Consider the following 21,867-nt stretch of genomic DNA (forward strand, 5'->3'; position numbering starts at 1 on the left):
TGCAGCACTTGATCCCTTCTAGATGATTTCATTTGTTCGCCGGTAGATAGCAAAACACGTTTCATGTGCTCGTGAGTCCAGCCTGGGCTCAGCAGGTCTGCGTTGCTAGGTGGGAGCTGCTCAGAGGAGGTGCTGCATCCCTGCGTTAATCCTGCCTCATCTTTTGGTGCTGCTCTGGCTTTTTCTCATCTCTGGGAAAGCACTTTAGTCCACGCTGTGCTTTTAAGTGCTGGCTTAGATCACCTTAAGCCAAGGCTTAGATGCCTTACTGCATTGGGGACTATATGCAGCCCTGAAGCTGTAATAGCACGTTAACAAATTTAGTATGGTTTTGGAGGTATGTCGCTTATTATTAATACCTGTAGCCTTTTTATAGAACTAAAGAGAATCAGAGCACTAGCAAAAGTATAGCTGTCTTTCAGGTCTGGTGGAAAGCCCGTCAGTGGTCCATCTCCCACTGCAGTTTCTGATGATTTCGTGATTTCTGGAGCGCGTTATCCGACGCAGTTCAGAAATACATGGATAGAAATAATATTTCCAGCGGTGAAAGTTGTTAAAGAGCTGATAACAAAGGACGTTTTTCAAACAACCAACTTGAAGCTCTACCAGTGGCACGGGAGGCGGAAGGTCCACGTAGGCTGTTGCAGGGCTCCTTGCCAGCCGAGTGGGGAGAACTAGGGCAGCGCCGTCTCTCTGCAGTTGTTCCAGAGCAAATCTGAAGCAGATGTTCCTCAGCGCCAAGATGCTACTCTAAGCACAAGTGCTAATCTGACTTGACCATCATAAACGCTGGTCCTGCTGCTCATTTTGTCCAGCCAATGCGGAAATCATACGTGTACAGCAGTAGCAAGCAGTGGGAGTCTTTTCAGCTAACCTGAGCTATTTCAAGTTTGATGCACGGGCTAAACTATTTGCCTGGTTTCCCTCTAAAGTCGAGGGAGAGGGGCATATCTAGAGACATAGCCTGGTTTAGAGGAGAGTGCGCTAGAATGTGATGTCGTGTGGATGCGTGAAGTGGGTGGCTGTGATTTACCAATGGTTACGAATGTTTCAGGTGTGGTGCAAAGACATCGAGGGAAATGGGCACCTTCTTCTTCCTTTTTTTTTTTTTTTTTTCCCCAAATCTGACCTTGCATGGTAGATTGGACTCAGCATCTAGGGCAGTTCCAAGGGAAAACAAGACTCTGACTGCCTAAATAACCTGGTACTCAAAAGGGCTGAGTGCCAGGCAGTGCTTCTTGAGGTCAGTGGGAGATGCTGCTTTTGTAATACGTTTAAGAATCAGACTACTTGTTCAGACGCTAGCACCGGGATCCTGTTTAGGAGGGTCGTGGCATATGTGTTGGATTCATTGTGTTTGCGTTTTTTGTTTCCTATGGGAAAATAACGGCACGCAGAAATTCAGGGATGTGCCATTTTCACAGAAATCATTGCCGAACGTCATTTGTGCGATCACCACGTGTCAGCTGCGTGTCTGCCGTAGCCAACCCAATCTTGGTCGCTAGGGATAGTGTGAAACCAAGAGATATTTCACAGAAAAAATAATGCCGGTGCCTTGTTACAAGGAGCCTTGTTAAAACAGGCCTTTGTGTTCCCATCTTGCTGCACGGCAGAGCGGCAGGGAAAGACGGGTGTCATGGGAGACATCCCTGAAACATCGCCTATGTTGTCAGCCATCAACTGGAAATTTGTGTTGTATAAAATTCTCGCCTATGAAAGATTCTTCAAGATGGGTTATTAGCAGATTGACTGTCTCATGACGTGCTTTTCTCAACGTGCTCAGTTAGTGGTTGGCAAAAGCAGGTCTTTGCCTGGAGTTTTGATGGAGCACATCTTATTTAAAGGGACTTGAATCGCAAAGGTTTTTATGAGTTTCAATGTTGTCTTCTCTTTTCAAAAAAAAAATCACTGTTAAAGGATACTAATTATATTGAAACAGTGCAAATCTTCTATCGCCTCGTTTTTTTCACGGGCTATTTGATCCGATGCAGTTAACTCTAATTGCAATTTGTTTTGTGGAGGAAGAAGAGCACATACAAAAAGAGAAATAGGCTCCCAAACAGAGCCAGTGGTTTTGGGGGTGGGGAAATGAATGTTGTTTCCACCTCGCAATTGGAGTTTAGCGCTACCCTGCTGGTTATGGCTCTCCAAAGAAAGAGAAAGTGGTAATTCAGCAAATATCACTGGTGGGATGTAGCCCCTTGGCTGGGAAGAAGGCTCCTCCTGCTATATCCTGCTGCGCAGGAGACTCTGGTGCCGGATCCTTCAGAAAGTAAATTGTTGATAAATGCCTGGGGTGTTATGAGCTTTATTTGCCCTCAGTGCCCAGGTGAGCACCCTTTGGGCCATTAGGTCCCTACCTGCAGTTTATCATGAAACTTCAAAGTAGGCACTGGGGCTCTGTAACCCTCGGCAGAAAGGCCCCGTATCTTCCCCGCTCCTGCGCAGAAGCACGTAAGGGGAAGGAAAACCATTTTATATCCCTAAGTGAGAGTTTTATAACCTGAAGTGATAACGTCCTGCATCCCTGAAGAGCCCTGCACCGGACTGCAAAGTTGCCACTACTGGACTTTGCTCTTTGGGTCAGACGTCAAGGTCAAGGACGCACCCAAAATCGTTGGCCTTGGTTACCCTTGGTGCTGGTGTTAAGGCAACTGAGAGGCAGGCATGAGCCTGAGGAAAGCTCCGGGGCGGGGGGAGATGTATGTGGGTGGCAGCTCTCTTTTGGAAGCAAAAAGCAAATGGAAAGCAACACAGTGATAACTGGCAGGAGCAGCTTGTTGCTCAAGGGGAAGGTGTAAAAGGAGTTTTGGAGCCCCGGCAGGTGAGATGCATGGTGATAAGCTTTGAAACTGGCATGAGATGAGGAAAAGAGCTAAAAATAGCAGTTTAAGATCCTCCTTGGTGGAGGTGAGCCAGCCCCACAGTGGAGAGATCCACCTGCGCACCGAAAATGCTGTCGGCTTTTCCCGCTTGGGGCTGGCAGAAGGTCCCTGCAGAAAAACAGTCTCACTGGAGCTCCTGGGAAAAAATATTCCGTGACACTGGTTAGCCTGGACTGCTTTCATCCAGCTGAGTGGATTTTGCTATTTAGATACTTCTTCAACGTAAGTAGGGTAAAGCAATCGAGAAAGGGCCCTCTTAATATTAGCTGTAGGAGGAAAGAAGTTGGTGCTGGTGCTTTGCTTCATTCTCATTTTACATTTTTTGCTTCATGCTCATTTTACTCTTTTCCTCACCCTGCAGCACTGTCCTGTCTTATTCAACGCACTCTCATGCTGGGTCAGTTTTTCCATATATATTTTTTTTAAAAAAATTTGGGTAAACAACACAGCTTGGACTTGCCTTGACTTGATAGGAACAGACAAATAATTTTCTGTTGTATTGTTATCAGATTCTTGCATGCTTCAACTGGCAAACAGATTGTCCAACATCCTTGAACAATATTTGCTCAGAGAGCAGCAGAGAAAAGGAATCTAATACCTGCTTTTAGCTTCTGCTCTTTCCTTGTTCTTTTTAACCGGTTTTCTTTGTGTACCATTAACGTTTCCTTTCTATCAGAGCACATTCAGCTGAAGTTGCTTAGTCGGATTTGTTATCCGTTGAGTGCTCACTCAATGTTAAAAGTTGGCTGGACGGGGCACTGATTTTTCTCCTTACCTTGACACCTTTTCCTCTCCCTTGCACGCGTTCAGCCGGCACACTGTCATGACGATGAGCAATCTGAGGAGCAGGTTATCACTTAAAATATGAGGAGCCTTCCAGGGTTTTTGCTTTTGGATGCATTGAGTTTTCCCCGAGAAGCTGCCTTTCTGTATTTCCAAAGGCAAAGTCTCCGCCAGGCAGCACGGGAACGATGCTGGAGCTGGAAATGATGCACGTTGCTTAAGTAAAGTTGCGTCTCACTTGGTTACAGTACGTTGCTTCACTGGAGTCTGTTTGGCCAAGCACCTTCATGTCTGTGAGATTTCCGTGCGCTTTGCTCTGAGCCTGGGCTGGAGACAGCAGCAGTTTAACTGAATCAATGTCCCTGTCTTAGCTCAAATATGAAGTTTAATAAGGGAAAATAACAGCTTAATTTGGAAGAAGCCTCTTGTTGGCCAGGCTTCGTGCGGGGCGACTGTTGCCAAGAAGATTGGGTGGTTGTACATTGTACTCAAAAGTGTGCTGTAGGCATAGAGCTTGGCAGAAGAGTGGTGCCTCCAGTCCAATACCGTGCGTTAGCGTCAGACATTTCAGAGGGTGACTCCGCCGCAAAAGGAGCGGGGGGAGATAACCTGGTTTGAGAGAAGGGCTCCTTCCGTTGCATGATGGACAGCGCTCTTTGGAAGAGGAAGACATATGGACTTCTGGATATATGGACGTATGGCTTGTTTGGTGTGGAACTTGTCCCACTTGTCCTCCATCAGTCTGTTTTGGGGATCCACGCTGCCCTCCAAACCTAGATTTTCTGCTTATCTGTGTACAGGTTTATACCTTTTGCCGTACCAACAAAATGTTTGAAGAAAAGGGGAGCAAAATGTTGAAACACTTGCAAAAAATCACTTAAAGTTCAATTGCTTGTCGATGGCAGCTCTTCCTGTTCATCCAGTACGCTGACTATCTGAGACTCCTGAATCAAAACCTCTCTCTTCAAGCACGGATACTTTTTTTTTCTTTACAGGAACAATCCACGCGGCAGCTGAAGAGAGCGCGAGAGCCATTTGCCGCTGCAGTGCTTTATCCTTATTTGCAGTTTACGTTTAGCCGAACTACTCCAGGTTGGCATGCCAATCAATTCTGTGTCTCTGATCAATAATTCGTTAGTCTCTAGCCTTAAAAAAAAAATACCCCAAACCTTGCCTAAATTTTATTTGAGGGCTTGCTTACTGCTAACCCTGAGAGTCTGCAGCAGATGACCTTCTGCTCCTTTCCCACCCCAAGCCTGGCTGCCATACTGGCAACTCTGTTACTGCATTCATTTCCAAAATGAGTTCAGTATTGTGTTCTGGTTGTTAGCATTCCTGGTCTGACAGATTTCCTCTCATTATAAATTACTCTGTCTGTATCAGCCACATGCTTTTTCTCATTTACATTTAAGATAATGGAAGAAGAGTTGCTTTTGATGACATAAGTGAGCTAGATTTTGGGTTAGCATTGTTATAAAATGAGAGTTCTGCCTGGATAATGTAAAATATTAGAGATTTTGAAGTTTTAGTGCCCATAAAGCAGCGTTGCAGTAACTAGAAAAACTAATATACTTGCCCACAAAATGATGAGACTTCTAGACGCACACATGGAACGTGAAAGGCTCGAGGCTAATAACGTTACAGGTCCCAACGCCTGGAATAAATGGTTCGATGTAAAACATTTACAAAACAAAAACATTTCAAAAGATTTGACATTGAAGAGGGAGAAGACTAATCGCAGTGTAGATTGGTGCATTTATTTTACGTTGCCTGGGAGAGTTGCAGAATGAGGTCTGGGCTGTGTGCTGGCAGCGCTCAGCCGCTCTTTAGCGCAGTGTTGTACCGCTGGTTCTATGCTGTGCTTCGAGTAATACCTGAACAGCGAGTCTCCGGCGTATCTGATCCAGATTGCATGCCTCCTTTGGCTTCTTCTTCCCTCTCTCCCCATCCTGCTTTTCTCTAATATTTTTGTGTTGCTCATATAACAGTATTTTCACGTTTAGCTAAGCAGTAAGTAGATTTTTAAGATATGTGCGCTGGACCAGGTCTGGCTTCTCTCTTTCTTCTCCTCTCTCTTATTTTTATCCCCCCACAGGTTGAATATATGTATCTATTTTTTCCCATGCTTGAGATGTGATTCTTTTGATATAAATAACATTTTTGCTGTGCAGTGACATCCAGTACTTAAGTTTATTGATATATATATTATGCAATGGCAATGAGATTACATAATTTAAAAGAATCTAAAGGATATTGTTTATTCTTTCTATTTCTGTATCTTCCGATCTGCTTTTCTTTGCCAATTTCCAGCTTCTTCTCATGCTGACGATGTTAGGAAAGGTGCAGAAAGCCCTTGTCGGACTCCAGATGGGTCAGGCAGGGTGTAGACTTATGGGGCTGAGGGTACAATATGGAAAAATGGATGTTCTGGCACACCAGCACCTGGTGCCTCCATGCATTTGGTTTGGACCACAGGGCACCTAGGCTGGATGTGTGCAAAACCAACTGCCAGACCTGGGGAGGTAGGTGCATAGTTTCTGCTGAAACTGCGTTGCATTGCACCACCACCGTTCGCTTGCTTCCGCCCTCTTTTCTGTGGACCCAATTCAAAGTTACCAGAGTAGTCTTCCTCGTCAAAAGAAGAAAACCATGCTTACCTTGCCATGTGCTGGCCTGGGCTAGCTGCTAAAAAGAAGAATCTGAAGGGTGGCAGGTGGAAAGCTAGAAATCAATGTAAAGGTTTTTCCACCTTGTTCTTGTGGTCTTTGCACCTTGTTGTTACGTTGGCATCTTGTAATCAACCCTGGGATAAAAGTTTGAAGCTATGTGAAAACGAGTAGCCCTTGATGAGTCAAACAAGTTGGGTTAAGCTTCCTTTTCTGCAATTCTGGATGCCTTTCCTTGCTGCATCTCAACTCCCTGCTCTTGATTTTCGGCTGAGATGACTAGCTGCAGCAATGCCCCGGCCCTGGGCCCTTTTTGGGGGGGGGGGTGCTGGTGGTGCCCCAAGTTGTGTCCATGAGAACGTAAGTCAAAAATGGGAGTCGAGAGCCTTGGAAGCGTCACCTGGTTCATTCCGACTTCAAGCTGCAGAGCGCCAGATAGCTCTAAAACAAATGCCGCTATTAGAAGAGCGCTTTAGAAAACATTGGCGTTTCTGCGTAAGTAATGATGAGTTTTGGAAGGGAGCTAAGGAGCACTTCAGGGTTTGTCAGGGAAACTGCTTTATTTCTTCAAGCAGCTGAACGTTGACGTTCTCACAGCGGAGCTGGGGTTCCCGGGCCTCGGCTGCCGTGGGATTGATTGCACCGTGCCTTCTTTCTCGAGACAGCGGCGCAGTGCAATTGGGTTGGAAATATTAATACAGAGCTCACAGGAGTGTAGCTTGGGAGCACCGAATCGCTGGGAATTGAGAACACTAATCTGTACTTTTGAAAGCTGTCCAATTCCTTCTTTTATTATTATTATTTACAGCCTTTGAACCTTTTCGCAAATTGGAAAGTAACCATCCAGCCATTCGCAATCAGATTATGATATGTTTAAAAGAGACCAGGGCATTTATCCGAATGCAATTGGCCATCGTGCTGCCTAACATCTAGTTTGGAGATATTACACACTCAGATGAACAGGGACTGTTTGAAGATGACAGTTTTCTCTTATTAAAGTTGTCGCCGTAGCCTGCACTGAAAAACACATTTCAGTTAACGGGGCAAGTGGCGACTTTGCTGAGAGTGCCTTTGGCCCCTGGAAGAGCTCACCGAGATGATCGGGCAGGTCAGAAAACGCCAGGGCGTAAGCAAGCGTTTTATGGGTCCTTAACTTACTTCTACTCATTGCGCACGCTGAGGTGGAGAACCGCCAGGGAAGGGCTGCATCCAGCCAGCCCCAGCGCTGCAGAGCGCGCGGAAGTTGAGAGCATGGTGTCCAACCAAAGACGCAGAAACGGGGGCAAAAAGCGGGGAATACACGTTACGTGAAGTTGCATCAGTTGCCCAAGGGGCAGGAAAAAGCGTTTTTCCCTCTTAGCACTTGCTTACGTATACGTGCGCTTGTTCTGCATAGAAACTCAAAGTGGTGTGCACGGAGATGGCATGCGCGTAGTTTAATTAATTTTTCCTTTTAAAAATGCAAGCAACCCTGAAAACCTCTGAAAATTTACTGCCTGCAGTAAACCTCTTGAAGCCATACGCGTAGTGCTCGTGTGTCCGTACTCTAGCACGGCCTGAACGAAAAGCTGACAGCACCTGCTATTGAAATCCAAAGTGATTTCTGTAGCCAAGGGGTACAAGGGAATTCCTACTGGGCTTCTCTTGAATAGAGTTTGAAGTGCTTGCGTCGGAAGACAGCGCACAGGATCTGCACCACTGGCTCTGATGGATGCAAGTCACGCCAGGGGATGGAGGTTGTTCGGGAGGTTAGAAGTTCACAGCATAACGTTCAGTAATAATATGCAGTTGCTGTGCCCTGGAAAAGAGATTGCATGCTTTTTTTTTTTTCCTCCCGCCTGTGCGAAATAACATGGGGATTAAAAAAAAAAAAAAAAAAAAAAAGTAGTCAGGATTTATATGTTAACATATATAAATTCAAACTAAATGCAGCCGCATCTGACAGTCTTTTTGAGAACTAGAGCGATTTAAAGCTAGATTGCTCCAAAATAGCTCTTGAACTGAACTCTCAAACCTATTAGATTAGTCCATTTATAGTAAATCCTGATGTACTGTCTATTAGATCAGCTCTTCTGTAATTTTTTTCTGTTTACCAGGGCTCCTGTGGGCATAGTTCGTCTGCATTTCCAAAAGCATTACGACATGACATTGAAGAAATGCTATATTTTTGTGGCTAATACATGGTGGTTTGGCTAGATTGCCGCTCGAATGTTCAGAGTAACTTGCAGAAGGCCAGCAATAACCGTTTGTCATTAATGCTCTGGCTGGATGGTGCTGAAAGGTATGAGAGCTTCAAGAAGATGGATTAAGCAGAGGTCCTGGGTAGGAAAATTGAGGCAAGATTTGGGCAATGTATTTTGTAGCTGCAGGTGGATAGAGGTGGACCGTGGTCATGTTTTAAGTAGGATTCAGTGACTTCTTGGGGAAGATACGCTCTTCAGAGAGAAAAAAGGAGTTTCTTTAAACTCAAATGACAAGTAATTTGAGGATATGACAGTAAGAGCTGCTGGGGCCAGAAAAATATTAAGCACACACACACACATTAAAAAAAAACCTTACAAAAGCGTAAAAGTTGATATTTCATCAAAAAGCAACCAAGCTGCTGGTTGGCATTCATTTTTTTTCAGGGAAAATCTGGAAGTTCACAGTAATAGCTAACATGTTTTTGGCAAAGCTTGACTTTTTGATGGGATGTGTGTAATGATTGTGGTTAGACTGGTTAAGTTTTGAAAATGTTTGTGGTTAGAAATGTAAAGTTTTGATTCAAGGTGGCTTTGGTAGGCGTAGTTTGGAAATTGGCCCCGGGTGATTGCTGCTTTGAACGTCCTAAATATCTCACTGAGGTTTGTGGTGCAGTGAGAAAGGAAGAGTTTGGGCAGATTGACTGGACTTTAGCCTGTTACGATGATTTCACACACTTCAGCTCTTGTTCTGTGTCTTTAGGGTTAATTTAAAATGCTCAAACAAAGATATGGAGGGGGAAAAAAGTGTATTAAGTGATTCCAGCTTGAAGCACAATAAAAGAGCTGAGTTTGCACTGTATCTTGGACCACAGCACTAAGTTTCTTCCTGGTAGGTGGGACTCACTTGACATCTGGCTTGGATCCATTGCAGCGTCCATCAGGGCTTGGCAGTATATTTGCACGTGGGCAGGGTGGCCTTGGGCACAAATGCACGATCCGCTACCGCAGGACGTAGGGCTTTCGTAGTCTTCCAGAAGGGATTTTTCCACTTAAAGCTGGTCCGCGAGGGAAATGGATCTTTCTTCTCCCAGATGCAACCAGCTCTCCCTCTATGTCGAACTTTAGGTAAGGGGAGGGAGCAGGGGAAGAGCAGTGTATCTAAAAGACTACGTTTGTATTTCATATGGCTTTTTGTGGGTCCAGGACTACGTGTGGCTATGTTGAAGACAACACGGTTGTGTTGAACACAGCGAGGCTATTGCATATTTAATCTTTTTCCCCGTTGATGGTTTTTGCAAGCCTTTTGTCAGTCTCGGTCGATAAATATTTAACAAGGAAAATTAAAAAAACTTCCAAAAGCACGGTGGGAACTTTTACATTCACATACGATTCTGGCACGGCTTGCTCGAATCACAGCCTGAGTCCGTACAGCAGAGGGCTGTTCGGATGTTTGGTGTGAGCCAACTTGGCCCTCATCTGTAGTTAAAAAAAAAGTAAACAAATAAATAAAATAAAAATCACAGTTTCTTTCAAATACATGAAAGGAGCTGTACGTAATTTGGGAGCTCATCTCACCTTGTTGATTCTCTGTGCCATAGCTCCTCGGTGGCACCGACATGCAGTCTTTGGTTTTCCAGTGGACGTTTGACATGAGATGGTTTTGCAGGGTGAGTCTTTCGTGGTGCAGGCTTAGTATGATGTTGCAATCGAGCAGGGGCCAACAACGGGATTGCTAGAGGCGTGTTCCTACAACTCCCAGGGATGGCACTGCCCATGCAAGGCTCGACCTAGGCACTCCTAGGCTCTGGTGTTCCTTTGCTGTCGACATAAAGGACGTTTGGAGAAAAGCTCCAAAAAAGGAAAAGCAAACAGGAATGTATTCATTTAAAATAATTATTCTTTTCTAGTAAATTTCAGAAAATATTCTGAAATGGGTTAGAGAATGCCTGTAGAAAACTAATTCCCCTGGGATGTGTTTATGTGACAGGGAAGAGAAAAGCGGCTGTGATTTCTTTCTTTAAATACAATCTTCCAACCGCATTAGGTTTGGGCTTTTTGTGTGTTTCTTCTTTCAAGATTTGCCTAAACCTTCTTACTGCTATGTAAATACGACTTGTACCATCGTTCAATAGAAGAAGAAATGGAGAAAAAAGAAAGGAATACTGTAAGCCAAGGCTGTATTTGCCAAATATGAAAAGGGAAAAATTAGCAGAGAGGGAGGGAGAAACCTTCAGGTTTTGTGTTTCTCGCAGCCTTTCTGAATTAGGAAAAGCTAGATTTGTCCTAACGTGGCAGCAAGGCACGTAAATATTTGGGAATACAATTGCAATAGAAGAACATTAGTCAGAGTCAACCAGAAAAGCCCTCTCCCGTGTCTAAGAGCACCAGGAAGAAGTCCTGCACTGTGGGACATGGGTGATTTTGCACAAGTTGCAATCTCTTTGTGGTTTTGCTTGGACCTGAGAATCATTTAATATGTAAATGATCCGGATCCTCCTTTTTCTTCTGGCAGTTAACTTGGTCTTAAAGCACATAGTTATATGAGCAAAATCTGCTAGAGGTATTTCCAAAAACACCGTGCCCCAGGATATTCGATGATTGTCAATGAAAAGCTAGTCTCAAAAATGCCCCCCTCGGGTGCGCAGACCAACGGGAGCTCCTTGGGTGCTCTGCAGTTTCGCGAGTCAGCCCACCTCTTCTCTTGGCTAAATAGGGACGAGTGCGACCCGTTTTCAGGACCTGTTAGGGAAAATATTGTCTGTCTTCGTGAGTTTGAGCTAGTTACTCTTCTCTTCTGACTGCTTGAAATCTCTTCCTTATCCGTATATGCTCACAACGGACTGTGTGAATGATTTTAAGGGTGATTTACCAGCTTTTCCTTTGAAACTGTGTCCACGATGTCTACTAAGTACCTCTGCAGCTGTAGTGCAAGGCACAGGTCAATTTGCACATGGAAAGTAAGTCGTTATTACGTACGGAAATGGGAAAATTTCTGCAGGTCATAGCTATTGAACTAATCATCATTACTGGGAAGAAATGAAATATGTACTTGTGGCAAGACCTGCTATAGTGAAAACAGGTAAAACTTACTGAAGTTCTCTGCAAATTTTAAGCCTCCCAGTAACATCCGTTGGAAATCATGTCCCGCTTGGTAATTTAGCATGGCTTTGAACAGCAATTAGAAGAAATCTGTCAATGTCTGCAGGATTTTGCTGTGTATTTTTTGGAATTCATCCAAACCCGGGACTCGTAGTGAAAGCGAGGTGGCACGAGAAGGCTGGAAAATCTGATCAGCAAGCAGTGAGATTGCTGAAACACCTACGTTTCTGAAAACTTTGAGTGCTCCTCACGTTTTTGTGTACACATGCGCATAGGCTCCCGTGCTGACCCACCGTGGTGGGGAGCTGGCAGGAGAGGGCCCTAACCCAAGCAGAGTAAAGCCCCTACGGACATTACTGACCAGCAAGGCCTTCTGGTGGATCAGAGTGAAATGGCTATCTGGAAATTAAGAAATCGGAAAAATAACAGCGTAAAGCGTGCGGACAGAGCTGCAAAGCAATTAAATTAACAAGAGAAATGGGAAGAGCAAGCAATTGCTGCACAGGCATCTTATATATTGTTGCTCATAAACAAGGTACAGTGCATCCCAAAAAGCTCCTCTGTCCACTGGTTCATCATCTGCCTGTTGGCTCAGGACTCGGGAGACCTGATTTTGGGTTCCCCATGTGACCTTGATCAGGAGATTTAATGCATATTGCACAATAGCTCTTTTTTGTAGAGGCCAGAGGGAGAATATAATGTAGTTTTCTGAGGGAGTTGGGATTTTTAAACGAAACATTTTCTTGCACAAGAATGCTGATCCCTCGGAAAATGATGTTTATGATGGTTCTGACTTAGTTTGGAAGTTTGAGGGTTTCTCAGGCTTGCAATGAAATTGGCTAAAACCAGTGAGAGCGTTTGCCTCAACTACTGTTATCGATTACTCTGGGGCGGGAGAATTGCTCACAGTGCCACGGGCTTGGCGGTGGGGCATTTTTTTTAAATTACAAAAAAAAAAATCAGGACAGAAGACCTGCTATTCTGCAGGGAAAGCAGGCATCTATGTAATTTCAGTAGGTTTGACTTGGGTGAACATCAACCTGAACTCCAGTGACAGCAATGTCATTATACATTAATAACTAATACTGCTCTAATAGCAAGCATGGTCTGCTTCTCTGGACCTAGAGGAGATGAAAGTCTCTGCTCTCTGGAGCTTACAGGCAAGGCCTGCTGGATGGTTTGAGGTGGTTCATCTGGGCAGGAGGACAATCCTTGCATTTAATTTTATTTTTTGGCTAGCCTGGAGTTCGCACATGGCTATAATGAACAAACTCATATCCATGTTGCTGGGCATGGAACTGCTCTGATATTAAGGGAGGATTTAGGGATGCTAGGAAGAGGTGGCAGCGGGTTTTAGGGAAATCTCAGGGCATGGGGATTTAAGAAGTGATAGACGGAGGTGCCAGCGAGTGACGGCAGATGAGGAGGACGCATGCTCTTACGGCTCTCGTTGCATCTTCGTTTGTCTGCAGCCGGTGTGACTTGGCCCTTACAAATTTTGCAGGAAACCGTCACTCCAGGCACATCTTAGAAGTAGTGCCCAGCACAGCCTCCTTCCTTTTTTTCCTTCTTTCCCTTCCTCTCTCTAATCCGCTCTTGCCTCGTTTCAGGAGCGTCACCGTCAGGAGCGCTGGGTCTGGGGAGCACCCCCAGCAGCACCACGGCACGGGCAGCCACCAGCAGCACCGGCCGGCCCACCACCGCCTCGGCCGCGGGCAGGAGGAACAGGAGCACCAGCACGCCGTCGCCCGTGGCCAACGTCCCGGACGAGGTGACCACGCACCCGCCGCCGGCCTCCTCACAGCTCCCATCGGCCGGCACCGAAAGCTGCGACCCCGTGGAAGCCCGCGACGTTATGTGGTCTCGGACCCGGCAGGGCCAGGTGGCTAAGCAGCCTTGTCCCATGGGCTCTATTGGTGAGTCGAGGGGTGGTGGGACAAGGTGAGAGCCACCTCTGTAGGTGGCTGGCTTGAACATGGACCTCTTGAGCGTCTGCATTCTCACTGGTGGAGTGTGCTGATGCCTTTTGGCACTTACATGTTACTTTGGGGAAGTACGGCCAGTGGCCTTGGGAAGCGCAGCTGCACCAAGGACCCAAGCCTAAAGGTGCTGAGCACCTTGTGCAGGGTCTTGGGCATCCCAAGCTCCAACCGTGAGAGAGGAAGACCACTAATCACCTTGTGGGGTTGAGCACCGATAGCCAAAGAGACCGTTCCTCTACAAATATTTTATTATCCCCGCTCTGCCTGTAATTGTAGTCTGCAGGCTGATTGACTGGTATGTTGATGCCTGAAGTTTTGCTTATTTGTGGGGGAAAAAATCAACAAAACTCGTGTTTTGACAGCACTCCCTACTTCACTGTTTACGTTTCGAAGGCTGTGGCCAGCACTTCCAAACACGGGTATTCCCAGCTCAGGCTCCTGAACCTGTGCGGGTGAGTTTTCCAGACTGCAGCCAGCATCCAACATGACCAACATGGAGAGCAAGGGGAAGACTAAGGCGAAATCTTTCCCAGTGGTCTATTGTTGATTGGATATTGCTTCTTTTCTTTCACTCTTCCCCTCAATTGCTGGTTTCCAAAAGGTTGCTTTGGAAAGCTTCTGTCCAAACTAACACGTGGTGGAGTGAATAGTGGATTTTGGCACATGGTTCACTTGACTGTATGTTAACAAGTGCAGTTTGTAGAAAGTCTTTATTTTTCAAGCTAGTCCTTGTACAGAAAGCGGAGGAAATTGCCTGAGAAGCAGAGGCTGGAGGGATCTGGCTTGCAAAGGAGACTATTAATACTCTGCTCTGCTGCCTGGGGGAGCCGTTTACATTTGTGTATCCTAAATCTGACTCTAAATTCAGGGAGATCAGTCTGGTAAAATGTATGTAAAGTATGAGGGGAATGGAAAGGAGTGAGCAGTGAGAGTAGATAAAGAATATTTTTCTCTATCTTTCTCAGCCCTACTTGATAAATTTAAGTGTGCAAAAAGCCTGTCGTATAGTTCCCAGAGAGAGGAGAGTCTGCACTGAGCAAGATGAGAAAGAAAAGAAATAATGCAAAGGCAAATTAAGGCTGGAGGCAGGGAAGCATTTTCCAAGCACAAGGGCTGTGAGCCTGGAGCATCCCTGCAGGGAAGCGAAGTGTCCTGTTGCATGAGTTACGGGAAACTTGACTGGATGAAAATAATGTAAGGAAAAAAAAAAACTTGTTGACAGGGGATGGTCTGGAGCAGGCGATAAGCCTTCCCCATCTCTAATTTCTGGGATTCACGGGATTCTTTAAAAGATGCAGTGTATTATTCAAAGCCATAAAATCTGTAAAACAAAACAGCAGGGGACGAAGAAGTTGGGGTCAGATCCTGGCACACCATCACTGGGATAGAGTGGGCGAAATGGCCTTGGGTGCTGACCCAGCTTGCGAGATCCAGCTTTAATTTCTTGCTCCCTAGCAGCCATCCTGCCTGGCCTTGGGCGAATCCTGTTGGATGTCTCCATAGTTTCTGGCTTGTGAACTGGAGATAATATCCCTGTCCTCGTGAGTCTGTTACGCCTAAGCACTAAGGTCGTGGGAGATTAGGACGCTGAGATGACTCAGAAGCGTCCTCCTGAGCTACCAGGCTTTGCGTGAGGTCTCAGGCTTGGTGAAACGAGGCCTGCGAGCCTGGGTGCCGATGGAGAAATGCAGCCGGCGGCACTGAACGCAGCAGCTTTCCCCTTTGCAGGTGTGGCGACTTTCCGGTGCCTTGTGCCCGACGGGACCTGGGACCCCCAAGGACCAGACCTCAGCAACTGCTCTTCTCCCTGGATCAACCACATCACGCAGAAGGTAAAGTCCTTCCCACGCGCTGACCGCACCACCTCTGTGCATGTCCTTTGCCTCTGTTCCCTGGTTGTTTTCACGACAACCAAAGCGCCCAACAGTCGCAGTGGCTGTGCCAGCTCCTAGGCATGAGCCATGGGTAGCTGCGAGGAGAAAGCAAGACTACAAAGATCCTATGGAAATTAGGGCAAAGAGGATGAGGGAAAGAAAACGCAAGGGTCTGGAGAGTGGAATTAAACCGGAACGAATGACGTTGCTTGCCGGTGGCAAGGAAAGGAGGAAGAGAGAGGAGGGGGTGAGTGGACAATATGGAAAACGCTGAGTTATTGCAAAGGGAAACTTTCCCTTTCACACGTCCCCAGGGGTTTTCTGCCTTACAAGCACAAGATAGACCTTGTAGTTGAGAATTTTTTTACCAGACAAAGGCAGACTCAGTGTGACATGTTTGGATCATGCTACTGTCTTTCTTAGGTTTTAACTTCTTTTATTCCTAAGCTGTAAAAGGGCTGATGGAATAGAAAACAATGCTGCAGTAATGCTTATCTTTTGAGTCTTAAGTCCCTTGATGAATGTTTTGTAGCACTTCATCATTTATCAGTGTTAGAAGTGCATTAACATGTGACAATAGACGTTCAAGACAAGCAGAGCTCATTTGGTGGCAATATGTTGAGCGTTTTTGTTATTAATGCACAGTGGTGCTTTCAGCTGATTTCATTCCAGAGACCAGATGTGTGTTTACGCCACAGCGTCTGTGGGCTGAATCCTTCTTATTAGCAGTCTGTGCAGATCTATTCGCTCCTAATAACCAAAGTAGGAGAGCCCTGGAGGTACCTGCTAGCTCTGCCGCTGGGTGGTGGAAACATCAGGCTCCCGGTGAGCTGAGCAGCGGGATGGTGCAACCTCTCCAGAAGAGACTTTTTCTCCTCCCCGTCGCCCATGTTAACCTGTGAATCGCTAGTGTGTGCCCTCCTAATCACCCTATCAGGCATAACGTGTATTTATACTCGTCCCTCACCAAAAAAGAGGGAAAGATGTTAATTACCACGGGGCTGCTCCGGCACGGCCGTTACCGAGCCGGTGGCCCTTCTGTGCCCTGCAGGAGGGTGAGTAGCTCTCCCGGCGCCCCATCAGGCTGCCTGATTAATAAAGATTGCTTTTGCTGCCGCTAGCAGCTGTGCAGCTCTTGTTTTATGACCCACGTACTTACGCTGGAGGGGTTAATATTACTTACTCTCGTCATAATTCACCCAGGCAGCTGGGAGACCTCTTGCTGCTCGGTGAAGATGGCTAGGCCGTTAGCCACTGGCAGAGGGAAATAATAGCCTGCACTGATGAAATCTCCACCAAGGTTAGGCTTATTTTATTTGAAACCGCAGCTATCATTTGCGCAACGAATGAGTTCCGTTTAATTTGTTAGGCACTTTCAAAGCTGGCTAAAATTGAAGAGCCAGATTTTTGGAAGTGTCCAGCAGGCCACAACTGGGACTGGACTTTTTTTTTTTTTTTTTTTTTTTTTGGTATGCTTTTTCTGGAAGAATTCAGCCATGTTCAGCTTTGGGAACCTTCTGCCACTCAGTGGAAAGACTAGGAGAAGCTGCCACATAGCTCTGGATCCAACTTTTGGTGCCTGAGCAGGGATCTGTTGGCTTCTTGGGACTGCGTGGCCCAAGTGCTATGAAGAGACACTACAAAGGGTCAAGCCTTTCCGTGAGCGACTTTGGAGAGGAAAGCCCTGCCAGAGTTTGTGGGGCGCTTGTGTTGGGATTTGCATTCAGTAGGATCCGTATCGCAAACACTGGTTTTAAGTTATTTGTGAAATTCCCAGTTACGTCGTGGTTTCCCAGCCTGAGCCGGAGGCTGGGAGGTCGTCACTGCGCTTAGAGGAGGGGTCTGATTTATCTCCGTAAAGGAGTGCTGAGGTCTCGTGTCCCTGCTGCATCTTGGGGTGCTTCGCTGCCCCAAGCCTGCTGCAGGACTGGACTGCCTCATGGTCCACTCTGGCAGCTCTCTCAAGCTGGGAGAGGAGCCTTCTTGCTCTAGAGCAAAGCCAGTTCCTCCGCTTGCTGCTGTGGTGGTAGGTAGAGGAACAGGTAGGTAAGCCATGACGCAACGGCAGGGAGAAGTTTGCACCCAGCATCTCAGCTCTCCTTCCTCCCCAGCGTTCTGTGCCTCCTTGGCCAACCATCCCGCAGCCTCCGCGGTTGCGGCATAGCTCACAAAATTGGCAGAAACGCCGCTTTGGCAGCTGGGGCTCGTACCTACTCACTGTGTCTTTGCTCTTCATCTGCTTCTGTCTCTCAAAAATCCCCTGCTGGGTCCAAGCTGCTCAAGAAGATGGGTGATAGGTCCCCTGTAGGGATTGCAGTGAAGCTGGAGAAGCTGTTAGGGGACGGGCATGCTTGCTTTCATGTTTCTGTAGTGAGGTAAGGATTACTACTTATTTCTTTTCTTTCTCCCGCTGAGCTCTGACTGTACGCTGGGTGTTTGCCCACTTGCATCATAGTATTAGGTTTTACAACCCTCTATTAGCTTCCATTAGAGTTATTGTGCTTGATGGAAGATCAGAACAAATGTCTGCTTCAGCAATTCATTGGCCCCCTGACATTTACTTTTAACTTTATTGTTGGTGCCTACTATGCCCTCGTAACGTAGCAGGAGAATAAACTTGCCAGCGCTATTGAATTATGCACTGCTACGTGGGTTATTTCTAGAGTCAGGCAGTAAAAGGAAGCAAAAAGGTCATCTTTGGATACATTGCACCATCCTCATCATGAGGTCATACGTTCAGCCTTAGACTGTTTGCTTTACCTCTTGCTTTCATCAGTACCAGCCTTTGCACAGCACGCGGTTTGTCTGAAAGTCTTTTCCTCACTGTGGCTTTCGGTTGTGGGTGCTTTTCAGGAGAAGAAGCACCACAAGGCTCAGGCTCTGAAAGAAGAGATGCCTTTTTGTTCGTGTTGGCCTGCCAAATGGAGCAGTCAATATGGTGAGAAAGAGCAGATAAGTTTTAGGGCTCAAGACAGCGAGATAAGTTTTGCGGGCCACACCACTGCGGTGTCCACTCCTTCTCCGCAATTGCTCTCAGTTTGTATTCTGGTGCCCTCTTCCGCAGACGGTTCCCGCTGAGAAACGTAGGAAAAAAACAGAACGATGCTGCCAGGGAAGCTTGCTGTTAGCCTGTCCAGGCAAAACTCCCTATTTCCATTCCCAAAAGCTTATGAAAAAGTCAGCAATATCTATTGCTGTTGTATAAAACAATTGCTATCCAACAGCAATTGTTTTACAGTCCTTTCAGTTTTAAGAAGACAGAAGACAGTGGTACAACTAGGAAAACATTAGCAAACTGCTGCACAATGGGATTTCAGGTATAGCAATGTGTGTGTGTATATATATACACATACACATATATATATAGATGTAGACACACACACATATATATATAGACCTGTATTTATTTGGAGGTCTGGTGGTGCTTGCTGCAGAAGGAGTGGCTCAGCAACGTTGCAGTGACCTGTAGCTGCGTCTTCTGGGTGATGATGGAGAGGTTTAGAAGTGAGTTTTGGTGCTGGGAAAGAGCTTCAGCACCGCTCAGCTGCACGCGCTATCCCAAGGCAATGGCACGTTCCCGTTTTTCAGCAAATCTCGATGCATGAAATAAGTTTGGGCAAATTATTTGGTCTCCCGGGAGTTTGCAGGGTTGGAGATTAACACATACTCACTTGGGCATTTCTTCAAATGCCGCTTAGTTGGGGGCATTTAGTTGGTCGTAGTAGAATTGCTTTGTTTTGCAAGCAGTTTTTGGAGTGTTGGCTTTCCTCTTGTTTAGGAGTGCGTTGAAGCGCGGCTTTCTTTAGCTGCTTAGGAGCACGGGCAACCGCAGGCAGCTGGTAGAACAGGGCCTGCTTTCTGTGGCGTTAGGCTTGTGTGTAGCAACACAAGCTACACGCATTTTTGCATGCAAGTTATCCGTGCTCTAACGGGAAAAGCAATACCTTATTGCTTTTATTTGTCTTATCTATACCATCGTAGGTTTTAATCCTTTGAAGGTGGGCATGTGAATATCTTCACCTCAGTTTCATTAAATCGGATGGGCGGTTGCTGTCAAACTGATGGAAGCAAGATATTCATTTATAACTGAGCTAATTGATTTACTGAGAGGTGGAAGCTCTGCCTGCTATCTTTCCCTATAACCTCGCTCTTATAATAAGCACCAGAATTTGAGGGAACAAGAGAAATACCAAATTTCTAACTATTGACAGATAAGACCGTTGGAAATTTCATATGAAGAGCTCAGCTGAGCTGGTCATTTAGCCTGACGGAGAAGCAGTAGCTTAATTTGTAGGCAATCCTCTATAAATTCTCCTTTTTCCCTGGACTGTTTTGTGATTCTGTGGGGCTGGGAGAGCCTGGAGCAATGTCACGCTAACAGCTGGGGACAATCTTCTCCTCCCTTGTGCCCGCTGCAGATGAAGTCGGGGGAGATGGCCGCCAACATTGCCAGGGAGCTCGCCGAGCACACGAGAAACCACCTGTACGCCGGGGACATCACCTACTCGGTGTCCGCCATGGTCCAGCTGGTGAACCTGCTCGACGTGCAGCTCCGCAACCTGACGCCCGGCGGGAAAGACAGCGCCGCACGCAGCTTAAATAAGGTGAGGACGAAGGGCCTCGGGAAGATGTAGACTAAAGAGGCAGTTGGCTTTCTCTGGAGAGGTCTTGCTGAACGAGTTTTGGGGCTGTGGATTCTTGCTCGGTAGACAAGAGCGCCTGGCAGCTTTTCGTTTGCACGGTAATCTTATTTTGCCAAGGAAGGCCAGGGTTGTGAACGCCAAGCATGCTGGTGGCGCTGGGACCTGTACCCCCCTTGACAGATAGGTAGGTGAGCTCCAGGTGCTTCATCCTGGTCTCAGCTCTCGTACTGCCGGATGAGACTCATTCGAGTGATGCCACAGCGATTAATTTGGATTCAGCAGTTAGTCCAGTGCTGAATCCGTCTGTGAAATGACATATAATATAAGCCAGGCAATCTGAATATTTAAAGCCCCCGAGAGAGTTTGGATTTTTGATTTTTTTTTTTATCTCGTACTATTACAAGATGCTGGATGTAAAGGTCAAATGGGCACTTCCATGCATGCATGTGAACAAATAAAACCAGAGAGAAACATTTATTTACACCTGAGGTACATTTACTGAAGGTGCATCAGATGCTGGTGCGTTTACATTTAAAGTACTTAAGATGGCTTAATACTGGAGGGGCCTTCTTAATGTTTATGCGTGACTCGGCCCAGAAGCACCTTCTCACGTGACGACGATGTGGTTGCCGTGCCCTCTGGAGGAGAAGAATTATGAGACCTGTTGTCATTTCCAGAATTAAGTGGCATTTTGGTATATTAAAGATGCTCGAAGCTGTGGAGGCAATGTCAGCTGTGGCGTTCGCAAGAGTACCTTAAAAGTTGAGGGTTCCCATCCCCTCCGAGGCCCTCTGTATCCCTGAATCTCCAGTAAATGCATGGATGACAGCTTATATCGGATTCAGCTGGGGAATTGCGTGGGCCTGGTCATGAGAGCGAAGCGTGGCCGAGCCCTGCGGCTACGAGCCCAGGGCTGTATTGGCCACCTCGTTGTTCAAATAAGGTACCAAATTTTGCTCTCAGCTGCCACGCTGGCTCCCATGGCCCTGGCACCACTCAGGCGAGAGCAGAGCTTGGTCCCGAGGTTACGCAAGGAATAAATGATCCCAGCTAAACCTTCTAAAAAGCAGTATTTTTCAGAGAAGTAACGTTGCTATTTTGTTGTAAGTTATTATCGTAGATTTATGCTGTTTTAAATGTAAAGGGCTTCTGGATTGTTTAATGTTACAGCCGCCTGGGAACCGAAGTCCTGTGTATCCTGTGCTTTGCATGTGCTGAGAATTGGGTTATCCTGATGCTTTTAATTAGTGCTGCTTCCAGCTATTTTATAACAACGTAGGTAATAATTGTATTAACCGTTACATCAGCATAACATTGTCTGTTACAATCATACCGTGGTTCTTCGTTATGAAACGACGGCGGCACCAGGTAAAACCGGCAACTAATGTCACGCGCTAACCAGTTCCATGATTTTCGTCCGCTTGCTCCTCCAAATACTCCCTAGGTCCACCCAACGCTGTGTCACTTCCGTTTGGCAAGCCCCCGTTTCTCCTTTTTCTCTTTTTTTCTTTTTTTTTTTTTTTTAATTCCTGCCGCCGAGGTGATGTCCCCCATTGGCGTGAGACGGGGTGGCGCGGCAGGGAGGGCATGGCTCCTCCGGTCCCCCTCACGCCCGGCTTTCCCTCCAGCACCACCAGCACCTCCTGCAAATCAATTCTCCGCATTAAAATTCTGGACCGCGTGGAGCCCTGCAAAACAGCGATGCGAGCCACTGAGCCAAGCGACAGGCTCAGTAATTTACTTGCTCTCATT

At 46.5% G+C, this 21,867-nt stretch overlaps 1 protein-coding gene across 17 annotated transcripts in view; it reads left to right on the plus strand.

Moving 5' to 3' along the window:
• Positions 1-21,867, plus strand: part of LOC134140267 (adhesion G protein-coupled receptor L3) — a 186,744-nt gene that overhangs the window by 94,246 nt on the left and 70,631 nt on the right. For 9 of the 17 annotated variants that reach the window (XM_062575183.1, XM_062575177.1, XM_062575176.1 and 6 more), the window contains 3 exons: positions 13,227-13,532; positions 15,327-15,430; positions 19,891-20,076. In XM_062575183.1, coding sequence (XP_062431167.1) covers positions 13,227-13,532; positions 15,327-15,430; positions 19,891-20,076 — 596 coding nt within the window. The remainder of the gene's footprint in view (positions 1-13,226; positions 13,533-15,326; positions 15,431-19,890; positions 20,077-21,867) is intronic. The other 8 variants (XM_062575174.1, XM_062575181.1, XM_062575173.1 and 5 more) reach the window with 1 other exon arrangement.

Source organism: Rhea pennata, chromosome 4 (assembly GCF_028389875.1).
Source record: "Rhea pennata isolate bPtePen1 chromosome 4, bPtePen1.pri, whole genome shotgun sequence".
NCBI lineage: Eukaryota > Metazoa > Chordata > Aves > Rheiformes > Rheidae > Rhea > Rhea pennata.